Source organism: Balaenoptera ricei, chromosome 3 (assembly GCF_028023285.1).
Source record: "Balaenoptera ricei isolate mBalRic1 chromosome 3, mBalRic1.hap2, whole genome shotgun sequence".
Classification (NCBI taxonomy): domain Eukaryota; kingdom Metazoa; phylum Chordata; class Mammalia; order Artiodactyla; family Balaenopteridae; genus Balaenoptera; species Balaenoptera ricei.
In genome coordinates this window covers 77,677,573-77,692,088 of record NC_082641.1, presented here as the reverse complement: position 1 = coordinate 77,692,088, position 14,516 = coordinate 77,677,573, and the positions used below count along the sequence as shown (strand labels likewise).

The following is a 14,516-nucleotide window of genomic DNA, read 5'->3' as shown; positions in this document are numbered from 1 at the left end:
CTTTTACATATTTGTTAATATTTTTTATCATATTGAAACACACAATAATAAAGGTTAAATTTTCCCCATAATCCATAGATTCAGTGCAGTCCCAATTAAAATCTGAGCAGGTGTATATGTGTACATTGACTAGTTTATTCTAAAATTTATAGGGAAATGCAAATGGTAAAGAATAGCCAAGACATCCTTGAAAAAAACGAAGTAAAAGAACTTTTTAAACATATTTACAGTTTCAAAAACTCTGAATTTATCAAATAAAAAATGTTGCAAGTCTTTTAAATTTTTGAGAAATGCTCAGTATCTTAAATGTGAATCTCATACAGAATTGATGCAAATACACTGCAGAAAATGGGTGGGATGAAACAGCTATGGTGAAACTAAAACAAACTAGATTAAAAACCAAAATTTCTCTAATTTTTCAAAGGCTTTTGAGATCATCCTACATGATTTGTCATGCTATAAACTTTCTAAGTAGGTAATAGAAACCGTTTTTTGGTGACCTCTGATAATTGGTCGTGTATGCATCCAAGACGTAGGAAAGGTCAGGGCTAGAATTACGGTTTTGAAGGCAAAAAACATATATGTTGGAAGTTAATGCCCCGTGAGTGGAACCATGCCAAGTGAAAAGAGTAGAAAGTCGACAGAAATGTGAAGAACAGCTTACATTTAAGGTGAGCTAAGAAGAAATCCATGGAGACAAAGGACCAATAATTAGAAAAGTAGGAAGTGAATCAGGAGAAACACTGGCAAGGAAATAGAGACTCAGGAAGTTGTGAGTGGTTAAGTGTCACGTACAAGCAGAAAAAGTCAGTAAAATGAAGATCTGAAAAGTGTCCATTAGATCTAGTAGTAAAGATGTTGGAATTAACCATCTTGAGAACTATTTCAGTGGTGTGATGGGATAAGGAAGACAGAAATAAGCAGGAAGAGTGAAGAGGAGATGATAAAATGGAAATCATGAATGTAGGCCCCGGTTTGATGAAGAAAAGAGTGTGTGTAGCAGTCAAGAGGGACACAGAGCCAGAGTGATTTTTAATTTTTAAATTTTAAGATAGAAGATATTTCAGCATGTTACAGGTTGCAGGGGAGGAGCTAGTCAAGAATGAGAGGTTGAAGAAGCAGGGAATAATTGATAGACAAAATGGTAGAGTATAGGTAAAAGCAAAGAGAGAGATGCTGACCTTGATCAAGACCCTTCATTTTCTGAGACTTGGACAGAATTGGTTAGAATGGGCACAGATAAAATGTTGTAAGTGAGGGAAGAAGAAATGTATCAAATAGGATAGGGCTTCCCCACCTTTTTTCACAGCATGGCATACATAGAAAATGATCATATTTGTGATAAATGGCTAAAGCTGTTTGCATCTGGAAGTGATGGACCTCAAGGTTTATAGCTCTAGATTTGGGTATACTCAGATACAAGTAACAAAAAATACCTGAGAATACCTTAATCAAGACAGACATTTAAATCTCTCTCTTAATTAGAAGTCTGGAGTTAGGCAGTTCCCGGGTTTGTACAGTGGATCTACAATGTCATCATGAACCCAGGGCCCTTCCATCTTTCTCTTTGGCTCTCCTGTTTGTTGTTTTTGGTCCTTAGGTTTGTTGCCTCATGCTCAGGCCTTACATCCATATCAGTGTCCAAAGCAAGAGGGAGGAGATAGTAGAGGCAAAAGACAGAGTCTTTTTTACATGAAAGGAGGAAAAACTCTTCCAAAAATCCTTCCTATCTTCCTCCACAGCAGACATTTTTTTTAGTTGGCCAGAACAGGGTCATATTGCCATACAGTAACACAGGGAAGTGAAGGAAAGCATCTGGTGTCTGCCCATTCTATAGTGGGAGACAGGCAAGAAAAGAGGAGGCAGGAGGTCAGGAGAAAAGAGGCTGTTCAAGCCAAGGCCCTGAATTCTTTCTCTGTTACCCTCTTCAGAAAAACCTTCTAAGCATTTATAGCCTATTATGTCACCTGGGAGGCATCTCTTTGGTAAAATAAGCTAGTTTAGGTGTTTTCATATTTTATAGATTTTATTATTCTTGTTGCTTGCCTTAAATACTTGGCATCATCATCTTCATCAGTAAACTTATAGGTTTAACAGACAGCTCTTAGTGACTCTCAATTTTTGAAGTTATTTTTCTCTATGTGCTTTGTTTTGACACACTAAGTACTGAATGGCATTTTTTGAGGGAAAGTGGATCACAAGTTTGCTTATAAATCACTGATCCATTAACTCACTAAATTCTTACCAAAATGTTTATGCCCTTCCAATTGCACACAATTGGTATAAGCAAAGTCTAGGGGAAAAAAAGTAAAAACAAAAACCTACTTTGAGATATTAACATGTTTGAGGACAAATTCCATCTCTCAGAAAATGTTTCAGAAATGTTTCATTTAATTAAATCAGAGAATAAAGATGTAAAACATCTAATGAATTGGGGAAAATATAAAGCATGTCTTTATTAAAGCATACTATGTTTTAATTTTCTTTCTAGATTATGGTATATTTATAATAAGGAATCAATCTCCTCATGTTTATCATGTGCCAGTGGTACCTGGAAGAAAGTGCTTAGTTTTTTTTTTTAATTTTTATTTATTTGGGTGTGCCAGGTTTTAGGTGCAGCATTCTGGATCTTCGTTGCATGTGGGATCTTTAGTTGCAGCATGCAGGATCTACTTCCTTGACTAGGAATGGAACCTGGGCCCCCTGCATTGGGAGCACAGAGTCTTAACCTCTGGACCACCAGGGAAGTCCCAAACGTGCTTCTTCCTTAGAATATACAGATTAATGACTTTATGTTAAATGTTTTATTAGATTTTTATCTGTAAGTTTAGTAGCTTAAAAAGAAACCTTACTTAACATTTTTTTTATTATTATACAGTCTGTGTTAATGCTGTGCTGGAGAAGGTAATGAAAATTTTCCAAGAAGAAGAATCCATAAGGCAAAACAGAGAGGAGAGTGAAAATCTTAGAAAAGCCTTAAAAGCCTTTTCTGAGCCTGTGCTTTCTGAGCCTCTGTTTCCTGAAGGTGACGTCAAAGCAAAACCTTACAGGTCATTACAGGAGAAGCTGGAGAATATTTCAGATCGCCCCAAACTTCCTGCTAATAAGTTGAGTAATAAGATCCAGGTTTTACATTCTGTGTTTGACCAGTCAACTGAAATGAATGAATGAGCAAATCTGAACTTAAATATCACTGAACAGAGCTTAAGAGTTATCTAATGACATTTCATCTGACAAAATTAGGAAACTAGTTTTCATATTCTGACTGCTCTGCTTTGAAAAAAAAAAACAGTCAGGGGACTACTGCTAAAACGTCATTCTCAAGTATTTATGTGGTAGAGAAAATAAAATGAATCGATGTAGTATATATGACTATGGATATTTTTTGATGAACCAGAAAATGTACCATTTGGTGTGTTAGACTCTATGCTATGGTTTATAATATGGGCACGTTTATAATACATTTATGTTTTTATTAAAGACTCATTTAGAGTATCTCTCCAATTACTTATCTGGGAGGGGAAAAAACCCTCCCTGTTAAAATGTTACATATCTTTTTCAGAGATAATAAAAGGATATATATATTTTCTATCTACAGGCTGTATAGTTGCAGTCTGCCTATTATCAGTTATTTTAAAACTCATCTGTAAAGTTATGAAGAACTTGTAATTCATAGATGTAAATTTATAAAACAAAATATTGTTTACAAATCTGATGAGGTCTGTATATGAGAGCAAGACATGACATGACATTTTTAATTTCCACAGCTAGAGGAACAAATTAAGAACCAGAAGCCAAGGCCATATTACTATTGTTGCCACTGGATCCTGAGAAAAAATGCTTCTGTGATTGGTCCTGCAAACCAGGGTCATGGATTTGCCTGCAGGAGGTACTTTGGTTTCCTCCATGCATTTTAAATTCTGGACACATGTTAAGTCACTGGAGGATTAGCACCTGATATAATAGGCTGGGATGTACCCATCCCAGAGATGGTACATTTCCTGTACCTGATGAGTAGCTGCTGCCAAAAATAGTATTTATAAAAAGCCCAGCCCTGGCTCATTAGTAGTCTAATGAATAGCAAGTGTTGGAATATGGGTAGCATGTAGCAATACATCAGAAAAAAAATGTAATAATATGTAGCAAAGGGCTCTGTAAGCACAGCCTTAATGATACATACTTTATTCACTTATTTTAACAATAACCAAAGGAAAGGATCCAGGTGGGCCCCTTAGAATATTAAGCCTTAATTCAGTCCTGTGTCACTAAGAAGATTACTGTGGTTTGAAACTAAGCTCCAATTTTGACAAACAGCTTTTCTCACTCTGAATTAATAATCTGTTCATCCTAGTTCTTTCTGGTCCCACCTACTCTTATATTCTACTATGTGATGCTGAGTTTTAGATGATCAGTACCCAGGGTTTTATAGTACAGTGTGGGCACGACGCAACCAGAACAGCGTTGGCCATAAATAACAGGCATAGAAAAAGCAGGGTGAACCAACTTAGTATCAACCCTGCCTATAAACTCAGAAGACTCTGAGAAACAACACCCTATATCTCTTCTCTCTATAACATTTACATGAAACACTTAGTTGTACATACATGCACACAATTCTATAAAAATAAAATTAAAAAAAACTTTATTTGAAAATTTCATATAGGCATTCAAAGTACCTTGGCTCGCTGAAACTTTCACATCTCGTATGGCTGGGGAGCAGCTGTATCTTCCTTACTTTGAAACTGCCTTGACTGGAGAGAAACGGAGCCAGAGTTTACTTGGTTTTGATGTCAGGCAAATTAAGTTTCTTGTTTTTAAATTCAGCATGTAAACTGATCCCATTTTGGGAGGTATTTTTTAAGTATAAATGGTCTGCTATATATTCGGAAAAACTGAACAGTTAAGATTTAAGCATTTCAGTGTGTTTAAATTTTACCTAAAAAAAATTATAACGATCAGTAGGGGAGGTGATGAATACATGCATCAATGAAACAAGAATGGAAGAAAGCTGGTAATTGTTGAAGGTGGGTGGTGGAGGTTTATTATTCTGTTTACTTTGTATACATTAAAATTTTTCCATGATAAAGTCTGCTATATCAAGTCGGGATTTTCCCCCTAAATTTTTCTTAGTAGATCTAATTTTTTTAACCTTTCTTCACTTTGGTTATTCTAAATTATTTTCATCCTTCTTAAAATGCATATTCTAAACCTATAACCTTCAGGTTCCAATCAATCCAGAGGATTGGCTGAAGTGTATTCTGTAGATCCTGATGATGATCCTGACATCACACTAAGTACATGTGCTTTTGAACCTTTCATTTATATGATTGTTAAAGATAATAAATGTGCCTCTTTTGGAAAAAGTTAATCATCTTTGGTATTGAAGCAAGGTTATTCTAAAAATACTTTCAAAACATACACAACATTTTTCATTGCCATAAAATTTTATCAGAAAGAACTCTGAATTACTTTGAAGACTCCAGTGGCATAAAAATCAGAGTCACACTTAAAAGGCTCATTAGAAAGAGTCACATAAATATTCCCATTGTCCACTGTCACTGTGTGAATCCTTTGCTTTATTCCTTTGGAGCACCACTTGGGTTTTGCTGATGGATCTTTAGGGTTTATAGACTGATACAGTCCTTCTCCTGTGGCCAAAGTAATTTTGTATTTATGCCAGGGGCAAACTATACATGGTCGTCCATCAAATTCCTGGGGAAAGAAATAATTGATTTTATAATATGACATTTCCAATGTTGACAATAAACCTCAGGCTCAGAACAGAATCTATTGCAGAAGAACCAGGTTAAAAAACAGGCTTCTCTTTTTTCCTGCCATTTACAAATTATTCAGCATAAGGCAGAATCTAATCTTAGCAGTCATCAAGTTCCTTTTGCAGTTGATAAGAAACCCAGTTTCTTAGAGCTCTATCAGAAGATAACTAGCTCAGGCAACTACACCATGTGACTGCAGTGTGTTGTTATCTGTTGGATATTAATGTCACTTTCTTGACAGAAATGGGGCAAGGGCTTCAAGTGCTTCTAAATGAATTTTCACTAGCTGGTGGAAGAATGGTAAGCTTCAGATATAATTTCAAGAGAGGTTACTAAAGGCATAAGTGCATATGTTAACTGAAGAGCAATTTATGACCCAAAGTAGTTAATTCCCAACTTTTAACTGTCTTAAAGCAGTGCTTCTAAAATTTTAAAAAGCATGGGAATCACCTGGATCTTGTTTAAAGGCAGCTCTTGTTTAAGTTCCGTAGTCCAAGAGCAGGGCACAATATTCTGCATTTTTAAGACACTCCCAGGTGTCACCAGTGTTGCTGGTCTATGGACCACACTTTGAGTAGCAAGGTCTTACAGCTGTCATTATGGTCTGAAACTGAGGGAAATTCTTCCACACTATCATCCAGATGCTTACATTTTATCTCTACACCAGAAGTGCAGAAATGCTGTTTTGTACCACCCTCCCCTGCCAGAACCGTCAGCAAACAACGGTTTCATAATTCATAAATTCATTCATAATTTAAATACACATGTTTTAACATAAGGACAGGTGTGGAACTAGGTAGATATGAAGTGTAGAGAGAGTGGAACACTAAATTTAAGCATGTACTTTGTACCAGTCAGAGAGATAGAGATAGTGAGGGGAGAGGGAGAAGGGGAGAGAGAGAAGTTTCATGAAGTAGAAAACAAGAAATTAGGCAGCTGGTTTGAGAATGCAAGGACGTGAAGACAATGTCCCCATTCCTTCCTCAGTTAAGCCTTCACAGTGTTACTTCTTTCTTAAAATATATATTTTTATATCTTTATTAAATTATAAAAGTAATATATACACATTGGAAAAATTCAAACTATGTAGAAGTGTATAAAGTAAAAAGTGAATGTTATTTTTTATTTTTAAAAAATGGGATCTCGGGGCTTCCCTGGTGGCGCAGTGGTTGAGAATCTGCCTGCCAATGCAGGGGACACGGGTTCGAGCCCTGGTCTGGGAAGATCCCACATGCCACAGAGCAACTGGGCCCGTGAGCCACAATTGCTGAGCCTGCGCGTCTGGAGCCTGTGCTCCACAGCAAGAGAGGCCGCGATGGTGAGAGGCCCGCGCACCGCGATGAAGAGTGGTCCCCACTTGCCGCAACTAGAGAAAGCCCTCACACAGAAACGAAGACTCGACACAGTCATAAATAAATAAATAAAAGAACGTGAATTTAAAAAAAAAAAAAAAAAAAAAAAAAAAAAAAAAAAATGGGATCTCATTAGACCTATTATTCTACGACTTGCTTTTTTCACTCAAAAATATATTGTTGACAATCCATGCCTCATTAATTTAATGGTTGTATACTATTCCATAGCATGGCTATTCATAATTTAAACTGTTTCCTATTGTTAAAACATTTAGATTTCCTTCAACTTTTCGCTACACTGAACCTCTCCTATATATGTGTGTGTGTGTGTGTATATATATATATACTTTAGTGTATATATATATATATACTTTAGTATATATATAGGTAAGTGTATATATAATTAAACATTTGTGCGATAATATGCAGGGTAGATCTCTTAGAGTATATTTGCTAGGTCAGAAGACAGGCATATTTTTCATATTTACCTGTAAAATGGTTTTCTTTACATTGTAGTGTTGTGAATTCCTAGAATATTGGTAATTGTACTCAAAGCATTAAAATATAGTTCAAACCCAAATATAAATTATTTTTGAATAGAGACTGTAAATATAGTAAGAATATAAATGGGAAACATTTGAGTTTGTTGAGAATAGATTTAATTTTACATACCTCTATTTCTCCTAAATGTAAAGGTCCTCCTGAGTCTGCAAAGGAATTGAATATTACATCTAGTCACTAAAAAAAAAAAATGAAATTTTGAAGTTTCGTGGATAGTAAACAAATACAAGGTTTACAAATGAAAAATAAAATCTTACGGTAACAGCGAATATCCATAGCATGATATTCTCCTCTGTGGTAGAAAATGACCACTTCTCTATCATGGACAACAGCTGTCATTCTTTCAGATTTTTTAATATCTTCTTCTCTGCCAACACAGACAGAAGAATATTTCTTCATTTCAGGATCTTGCTCAGAGCCGTCAGGATCCATGCTAGTTGAACAACAACAAACCACAAACAAAAAAAGAAAGAAAAAAAATGACAGGTGGTCTTCACTAGTTCCACTACACTTAACTCACAGAGATAATCATATCATAAGGGAAGACTTATTTCTCTGAGACTGATGGAGGTACTTTTTTTGTAGCTATATAAAATAAAAAAAAAATACTGGATAATAGTTAGTCATGATTGTCAGCTAGAGCTCTTAAAACTTGCCAAAATTAGGGAGGACTGCCTACTTTGAGGCTGGACTAGTACTTGATTCACTTCATTGCATTAGACAGGTATTTCAGAACTCCTAAGATACAGACACTAAAGTATCACTATCCTTTTATTCCCTCTCAAATTCAGTGGTAAACAACATCTGCCTATTATCCATGTTGTTTTCAGCTTCTGCTGAAGGTAGGGTTTTTCAATAGTCTGAATAGTCTTGGACCCCTTGGTTGACGTGGCTCACTTGGTTTTGCCTGGAGTGGGCAAGCCAGCTCTTATAGATCAACCAGATAACTGTATTCTAGTGGAAGGGGATAAGTGTGAATGGATGTCTTCCATTTTCTTAACTCACACAGAAAATGTCATTACTTTCTTCTGTCTTCTTTGGGCATTCAAAAATATGACTTTCTCCTCAATTAATTTATAGAAGTATATAAATTTTAGAGAATTTGTAGGTATTCTAAATATATTTTTTTCTTAGCACAGATATTCAGCCTATTTCTTTGAAAGCAACCCTTCAAAGAGACTTCTGTGTACTTTAAGAACACAGCCATAGTCTGTTAATTCCATAAGAAAGAAACATCAAGATATATCATTGTCAGGCATTTAAGGCCCCATGTAGAGGATTTTCCCAAGGGCCTCCCGTATGAGGGTATTTAAGGTTTTTTCCTATGATAGTTTCTAAATAAAACTATATATCATGTTTTGCCAAGAATTTCTATATTTGTTCTTTCTCCACTTCTAATTCTAAATCTGGCGTATTATTCCTATCCTCTTTTCATTAGGGTTGCTATCCCAAAGTTTCTGGAAACATTCCTGCTTTTTCTCCCTATCTCAGGAGAGAGATTGTAGTGGTCCATAACTTTCAAAAAGTGTAAAGAACCACGTATCTTAGGATTGACAAAGAGCTTTCTCCCCTAGGCAAGAGTATATTTTGAATCTTTGCATGTAATGCAATAAAAATCACAAAAATTGAGGCCACTCAAAGGGTTGTGCTTTTTCCTTTATCTCCGAATAACTGGAGCAAGGGTTAACAATGCAAACTTCAGTGTACAAATTTGACATCTCTGTTATTTCCTAAACCTGATTTGTGTAATGCTTTCCTTTATACATTGAATTCAAAGCCCCAGTAAGAAAACTGAGTGAGGCACAAGAGGCTGGGCTCATGAACTAGAGTGAAGGAGCAACAGAAAAGAAATAAAGGGTAGCTCCCAGGTTTTAGGTTTGTGCAACTACATGGTCTGTGACTGTGAATGGGAAGACTGAGAAAGGAATGATATTTTGCAGGAATGGAAAAATCAGGAACTAGTTACATACTGCACATAGTGAGTTTGAGGTACTTAAAAGACATCCAGGGAGGTATCAAGTCCAAAGTCAGATATATGAGACTAGCATTGAGAATCACTAAAGATATAAATTTGGGAGTTTTCAAATTACAGAATTCAACAGAATAACTTGGAGTGGGAGTGTCAATAGGGAATAAGATCTAATACAATTCTTGAAGTACATCCAACATTTCGATTTTCTGGGTTAGCCATGGCTGACCAGAGGCTGTATTACAACATCTCTAAATGGTTACCTGGTTTTACTTGAGTTTGGCAGGTACCCAAAGTACACAAATTACTCAGGTGGTAACATTTACTCCACACTGTTGGATGTGCAGCCTTTATCACATTTTGTGACAGAACAGACAGAGGGGCAACAATGATAAGAAAAATGGGAACAGACAGATGAAAAGAGGAGAGGGGGAAATTGGCTAAAGAAAAAGAAAAATATGGAATATGAAACACATATAACTGACAAAGGACTAAGATTCAGAATATATGAAGAACTCCTATAAACAAGAAAATAACAAATAGCCATTACAAAAATAGGCAAAAGAAAAAATATTTCACAGATGAGGAAATTTGAATGGCTAGTAATCACATGTAAAGATGCTCAACCTCATTTGTAGGAAAATGCAAAAGAAATGTAAAGCAAAGTCAAAATTGGATACTATTTTCTATCCAACAGACTGGCAAAAAAATATAACAAGTATTGGTGAGGATATGGAGCAACTGATACAGTGATGACATAAATTAGAGTTAAGACAGTCTGGCGTTACCTAGTAAAGCTGAACATATTCACGACCCAGTATATTCACGACCCACTTCAGGTATATTCCAGAGAAGTGTGCACAGGTACACCAGGAGACATGAACAAGAATGGTTATAACAGCAAAAGACAGGAAACAACTCAAAATCCATCAACAGTAGAATGGATAATTTTTATACTCATTCAATGCAATGCTGTTTAGCAGTGAAAAATATATGGCTACATTAAGTTGGATTAATTTCAAAAATGTAACTTTAAATGAAAAAAATTTTAAGAATTCAGAGTATGCTTCCATTTTTATCAAACGGAAAAAGGGGCAAAACTAAATATATTATTCATGGATAAATGTATATAGGGAAAATTTACAAAGAAAAGCAAGGGGATAATAAACACAAATTTTCTTAAATGTCTGTCAATATATTACATTTAGTCTTATATTTAAAATTACTTTTTTTCAATATTTAAGTTGTATCCTACTTTATATTTATGTAGCAAATGGTCCAAAATCCAAGAAAAGGGATAAAATGGTACTTTCTATCCTCAGAGAATGTGCCTGTACATAGATCATGAATGGACTATTTGAAAGTTTTGTACAGCTTATTTCAAGACTTGCCACTACAGGAGGAAATAAATGAATAGTTCTCTTACTTTTTTTTTTCCAGGCAAAAACTAGAAAAGAAATACTAGTATCAAGCAAGCAACAAAACACATGAGATGTGGAGTAGCCTCAGAAGTTAATTAAGTTCTACCCAACTCCCAAATACATGAGAACCAAACATTATCCTTCCTCGTTTAAGTCTCTTAGAACATAAAGTCTTTGCAGGGTTTTCCCGCAACTGAGGAAAACTGTAGGCAACTTTGCAGGGGCTGATAAGAAATGAGCAGAGAAAGCTGGGGCTAAACGATAAAGATTTCAGAGAAATATGATTAGTTTTGCATTTGCATTTTGCTTAGGAAAGTATTACCTCATCCTTCAAATAATTGTTCCCTCTAAGCATCATAAGTGGTTCTATTTATTTATGATATCTGGTGACTATTTATAATTAACACCCATATTATTCTTAATTAAATATTGTGAATATCACTGTCCATTCATACAACAACACAAGTCAGTGTGTTCACCTTAATTACTGTTAGTTTGATGCACTATTCATATGCTCCCACACATTTCCTCTGTTTTGAGTCAACTTTAAGATAGTAGAATCTTTTTTTTATTTTTATTTTTTATAAATTTATTTATTTATTTATTTATTTATGGCTGTGTTGGGTCTTTGTTGCTGCGCACAGGCATTCTCTAGTTGCGGCGAGCGGGGGCTACTCTTTGTTGTGGTGCACGGGCTTCTCATTGCGGTGGCTTCTCTTGTGTAGCACAGGCTCTAGGCGCGCGGGCTTCACTAGCTGTGGTGCGCGGGCTCAGTAGTTGCAGCTCTCAGGCTCTAGAGCGCAGGCTCAGTAGTTGTGGCACACGGGCTTAGTTGCTCCACGGCATGTGGGATGTTCCTGGACCAGGGCTCCAACCCGTGTCCCCTGCATTGGCAGGCGGATTCTTAACCACTGTGCTACCAGGGAAGTCCCCAAGATAGTAGAATCTTAACAGAATAAAAAGAAAGTGAAAAATTAAACGGCTTACCCAGTATGGGAGCCAGATGAAGAAAATTGCCTTCTGAAATGTTGAGCCATTTTATTCCACAGTTCTCTTCAAGAAATATTTTTTGGCCTGTGCCTAAAATTAGGTTTCTAAAGGTGCTAACACCACATAAAATTACAAATTAGCTAAATGGATCCTCTGTCTCTATTAGATACCATTCCAGCATAGGGAATCTATTCAGGTTGAATTTTTAAAAAGCATAACTTAAGTTTCTAGAAGGCAGTGGGTCAAAAGAAACATGAAATTAAAGGAATTTGTTATTCTTCTTGAGCACAAAAGCACAAAGTTGCTTTTACTGCTGGGGACTTGGCCTACACGTTATCAGAATGCATAGCTCCAGGGTGACACCCTTGCTTTTAGGTTCAGAGAAGAGAAATGCCTTAGTTTTATATTGCTTTGGATGGCAGAATAATAACAGATAAAACTAGCTATCCTTCAGTGAGTGCCAAGTGCTTGGACTCTTTGCATATACGAATTCATTAATTCTCAGAAAAATGCCTATCTTCCAGATGAGGAAACTAAGGGTAAAGGACCTTCTTTAACAAAAGCTTGCCCAAACTCACAAAACAGCAGTGAAGATTCAAACCGAGATATTATGAGTCTAAACTCTGTGTACACTGATATATAAATCTTAACATTTTATCTAAGTAGCATCCACAGATTTATAAAAATAGGTGGCCTGCGGGTAAACTATCTTGAAGGTACAAAACCTTTTAGTAAAGATATGTGTGTGTATACACCATATATATATCCGAAGATGATGGTCCTGAATTTTTTTAAATTTAGGATCGCCAATGTGCAAGAGTCATGTCAACAAATGTTTAAAACAGAATATTTCCCTAATAATTTAATCAAGTTGAGCAGCCGCCCTGGAGCTACCGTCGTCTGTGATATTAGAGATCTTTGAGCACCAGGTGCGCTCACCTGGGTTTAAATCCCAGCTCTGCGTGACTTGGGAGAAGTCGCCTAATTTCGCTGCGCTGCAGGTGCGCGGCTGTACGAAAGCCCTGCACATAGGGCGGTGGTGAGGGATAAATGCCTCTCCACAGTCGTGTCTAGAGTACGGCCGGAGCGTGGGAAACGCTGCGATCACGGTAGCGGCCATCTCTAAGGCCTGCCCTGTCTGACAGCTTATGAGCGAGGACTTCAAGCTGTGTTTAACGTTTGAGTAAAGACGGCCTGCAGTTTTCAGACCGACCGGCGCTCAAAAACCGCAGAGACAGCCCGAGCGTGGCTGTCCAGATGTGGCTGATCGTTCCGCCTGCAGACCTCAGGAGACGGATAACTAGGACGGCTGGTGCTGCAGGAACCCTGGAGCGGTTTTTAGGCGTGAGAGCGCACAAATGCCAGGAAAGCTTGTTGAAAAACGCCTACTGAGGCGGCAGGTCCGGGGTGCGGCCCAGACTCGACGGTGAACAAGCTCGGTGACCCTGCAGTGACCGGGAGGAAGCCTGCGCTGGGGGTTAACGGTTAAGGAACGCGGCATCGAGGCCGGCAGAGCTGCAGTGCTCAGAAGGGCCGGGAGCAAAAGCCACACAACACCCGCCCTCGCCTGCTCCCACTCGCCGCCGCCGCCGCCGGAAGCCCGAGCCCTGGCCCGCTGTCCGGCCGGAAGCAGCGAGCCTCGTGAGCCCCGCCCGGCGCCCGGCCGCCCAACCCCGCGGCAAGAACAGAATTTACCTGCCTCAAGGCCTCTGCTCGACCTCCGCGAGACCCGGCTGCAGCGCCCCCGCGTGAGGCTACTGAGCCAGCCAGGGCTCCGGCCACCGCGTGGAGCTCCGTGGGGCGGGGCGAAGCTGCCCACGTGACCCGAGTGCGCCTGACCCCGCCCCCGGGACGGCATCGGGCTCAGCTGGCTGACGACCCCACCTGACAGCGACCGCCGACCACCCGCGGTCCGCCGGGACCTCCGAACTGACAGTCTTAATCGTGTTTGACAAACGTAGGTGCCATCAGTTTATTTTTAAATGTTTGTTGAGCTCACCACGTTTATCCAGATTTTAAACTCACTCAGGGGTCTTATAGGAATTTAGCTCTATAAAAATATTTACCAAAGTTCGTCACGATGTATATAATCTCTGTATAAAGATGTTTATTGCAAGGAAAGAGTGACAGTAGCTCAAATGGGCATCAACAGGGAAGTGGTTAAATAAAATACAGTGTAGACATGTGAATTACTTTGTAGCCACATACTCAAGAGCACATTGGAATGTGCTTTCTTTGGTATAAATAAAAATTATTTCTCTAGGTACAAATATGTAGATATATACATAAGCTTTTAAAAAAATTAAGAGTGGTTACTTGGGAGAGATGGGTTTCACGTTCATTTTTTGAACTTTGCAACTTTTTTTCTGTTTATACTTCCCTGAGAAAAAAACAAAAACAAAACAAAACAAAACCCACACACCTCATACTTGTGTTCAAAGTTGGAAGC

General features: G+C 37.8%; 2 protein-coding genes across 9 annotated transcripts in view; one reads left to right on the top strand and one right to left on the bottom strand.

The window, feature by feature from the left end:
* The window catches only part of SPATA9 (spermatogenesis associated 9), an 81,117-nt gene extending 75,749 nt beyond the window's left edge, over window positions 1-5,368 (top strand). For 5 of the 7 annotated variants that reach the window (XR_009502352.1, XR_009502355.1, XR_009502351.1 and 2 more), the window contains one exon: window positions 2,879-2,958. Coding sequence is in view for 1 of the 7 variants with exons in the window: in XM_059916800.1 (XP_059772783.1) it covers window positions 2,879-3,171 (293 nt within the window). In the remaining 6 variants the exon portion in view is untranslated. Of the gene's footprint in view, window positions 1-2,878 lie in introns of all 7 variants that reach the window. The other 2 variants (XR_009502354.1, XM_059916800.1) reach the window with 2 other exon arrangements.
* RFESD (Rieske Fe-S domain containing) lies at window positions 4,626-13,873 on the bottom strand. Of its 2 annotated transcripts, XM_059916798.1 has the most exons (5): window positions 13,763-13,873; window positions 10,445-10,489; window positions 7,945-8,120; window positions 7,799-7,833; window positions 4,626-5,712 (listed from the first exon to the last, which is right to left on the bottom strand). In XM_059916798.1, exons 2-5 carry the CDS (start codon window positions 10,459-10,461, stop codon window positions 5,449-5,451), a joined length of 492 nt encoding a protein of 163 aa, XP_059772781.1. In that variant the 5' UTR covers window positions 10,462-10,489; window positions 13,763-13,873; the 3' UTR covers window positions 4,626-5,448. The 2 variants fall into 2 exon arrangements, with proteins under 2 accessions (XP_059772781.1, XP_059772782.1); XM_059916799.1 differs by lacking the exon at window positions 10,445-10,489.
* Between the last annotated feature and the right edge of the window lie 643 nt (window positions 13,874-14,516).

What these genes read in the sequence shown, in the direction of transcription:
- RFESD (XM_059916798.1), bottom strand. An exon ending in TATGGATATTCGCTGTTACC is followed by an intron (nt 7,834 to 7,944) that starts GTAAGATTTTAT and finishes ATTCCTTTGCAG; the next exon opens with ACTCAGGAGGACCTTTACAT. An exon ending in TACATTTAGGAGAAATAGAG is followed by an intron (nt 5,713 to 7,798) that starts GTATGTAAAATT and finishes TTCTTTCCCCAG; the next exon opens with GAATTTGATGGACGACCATG.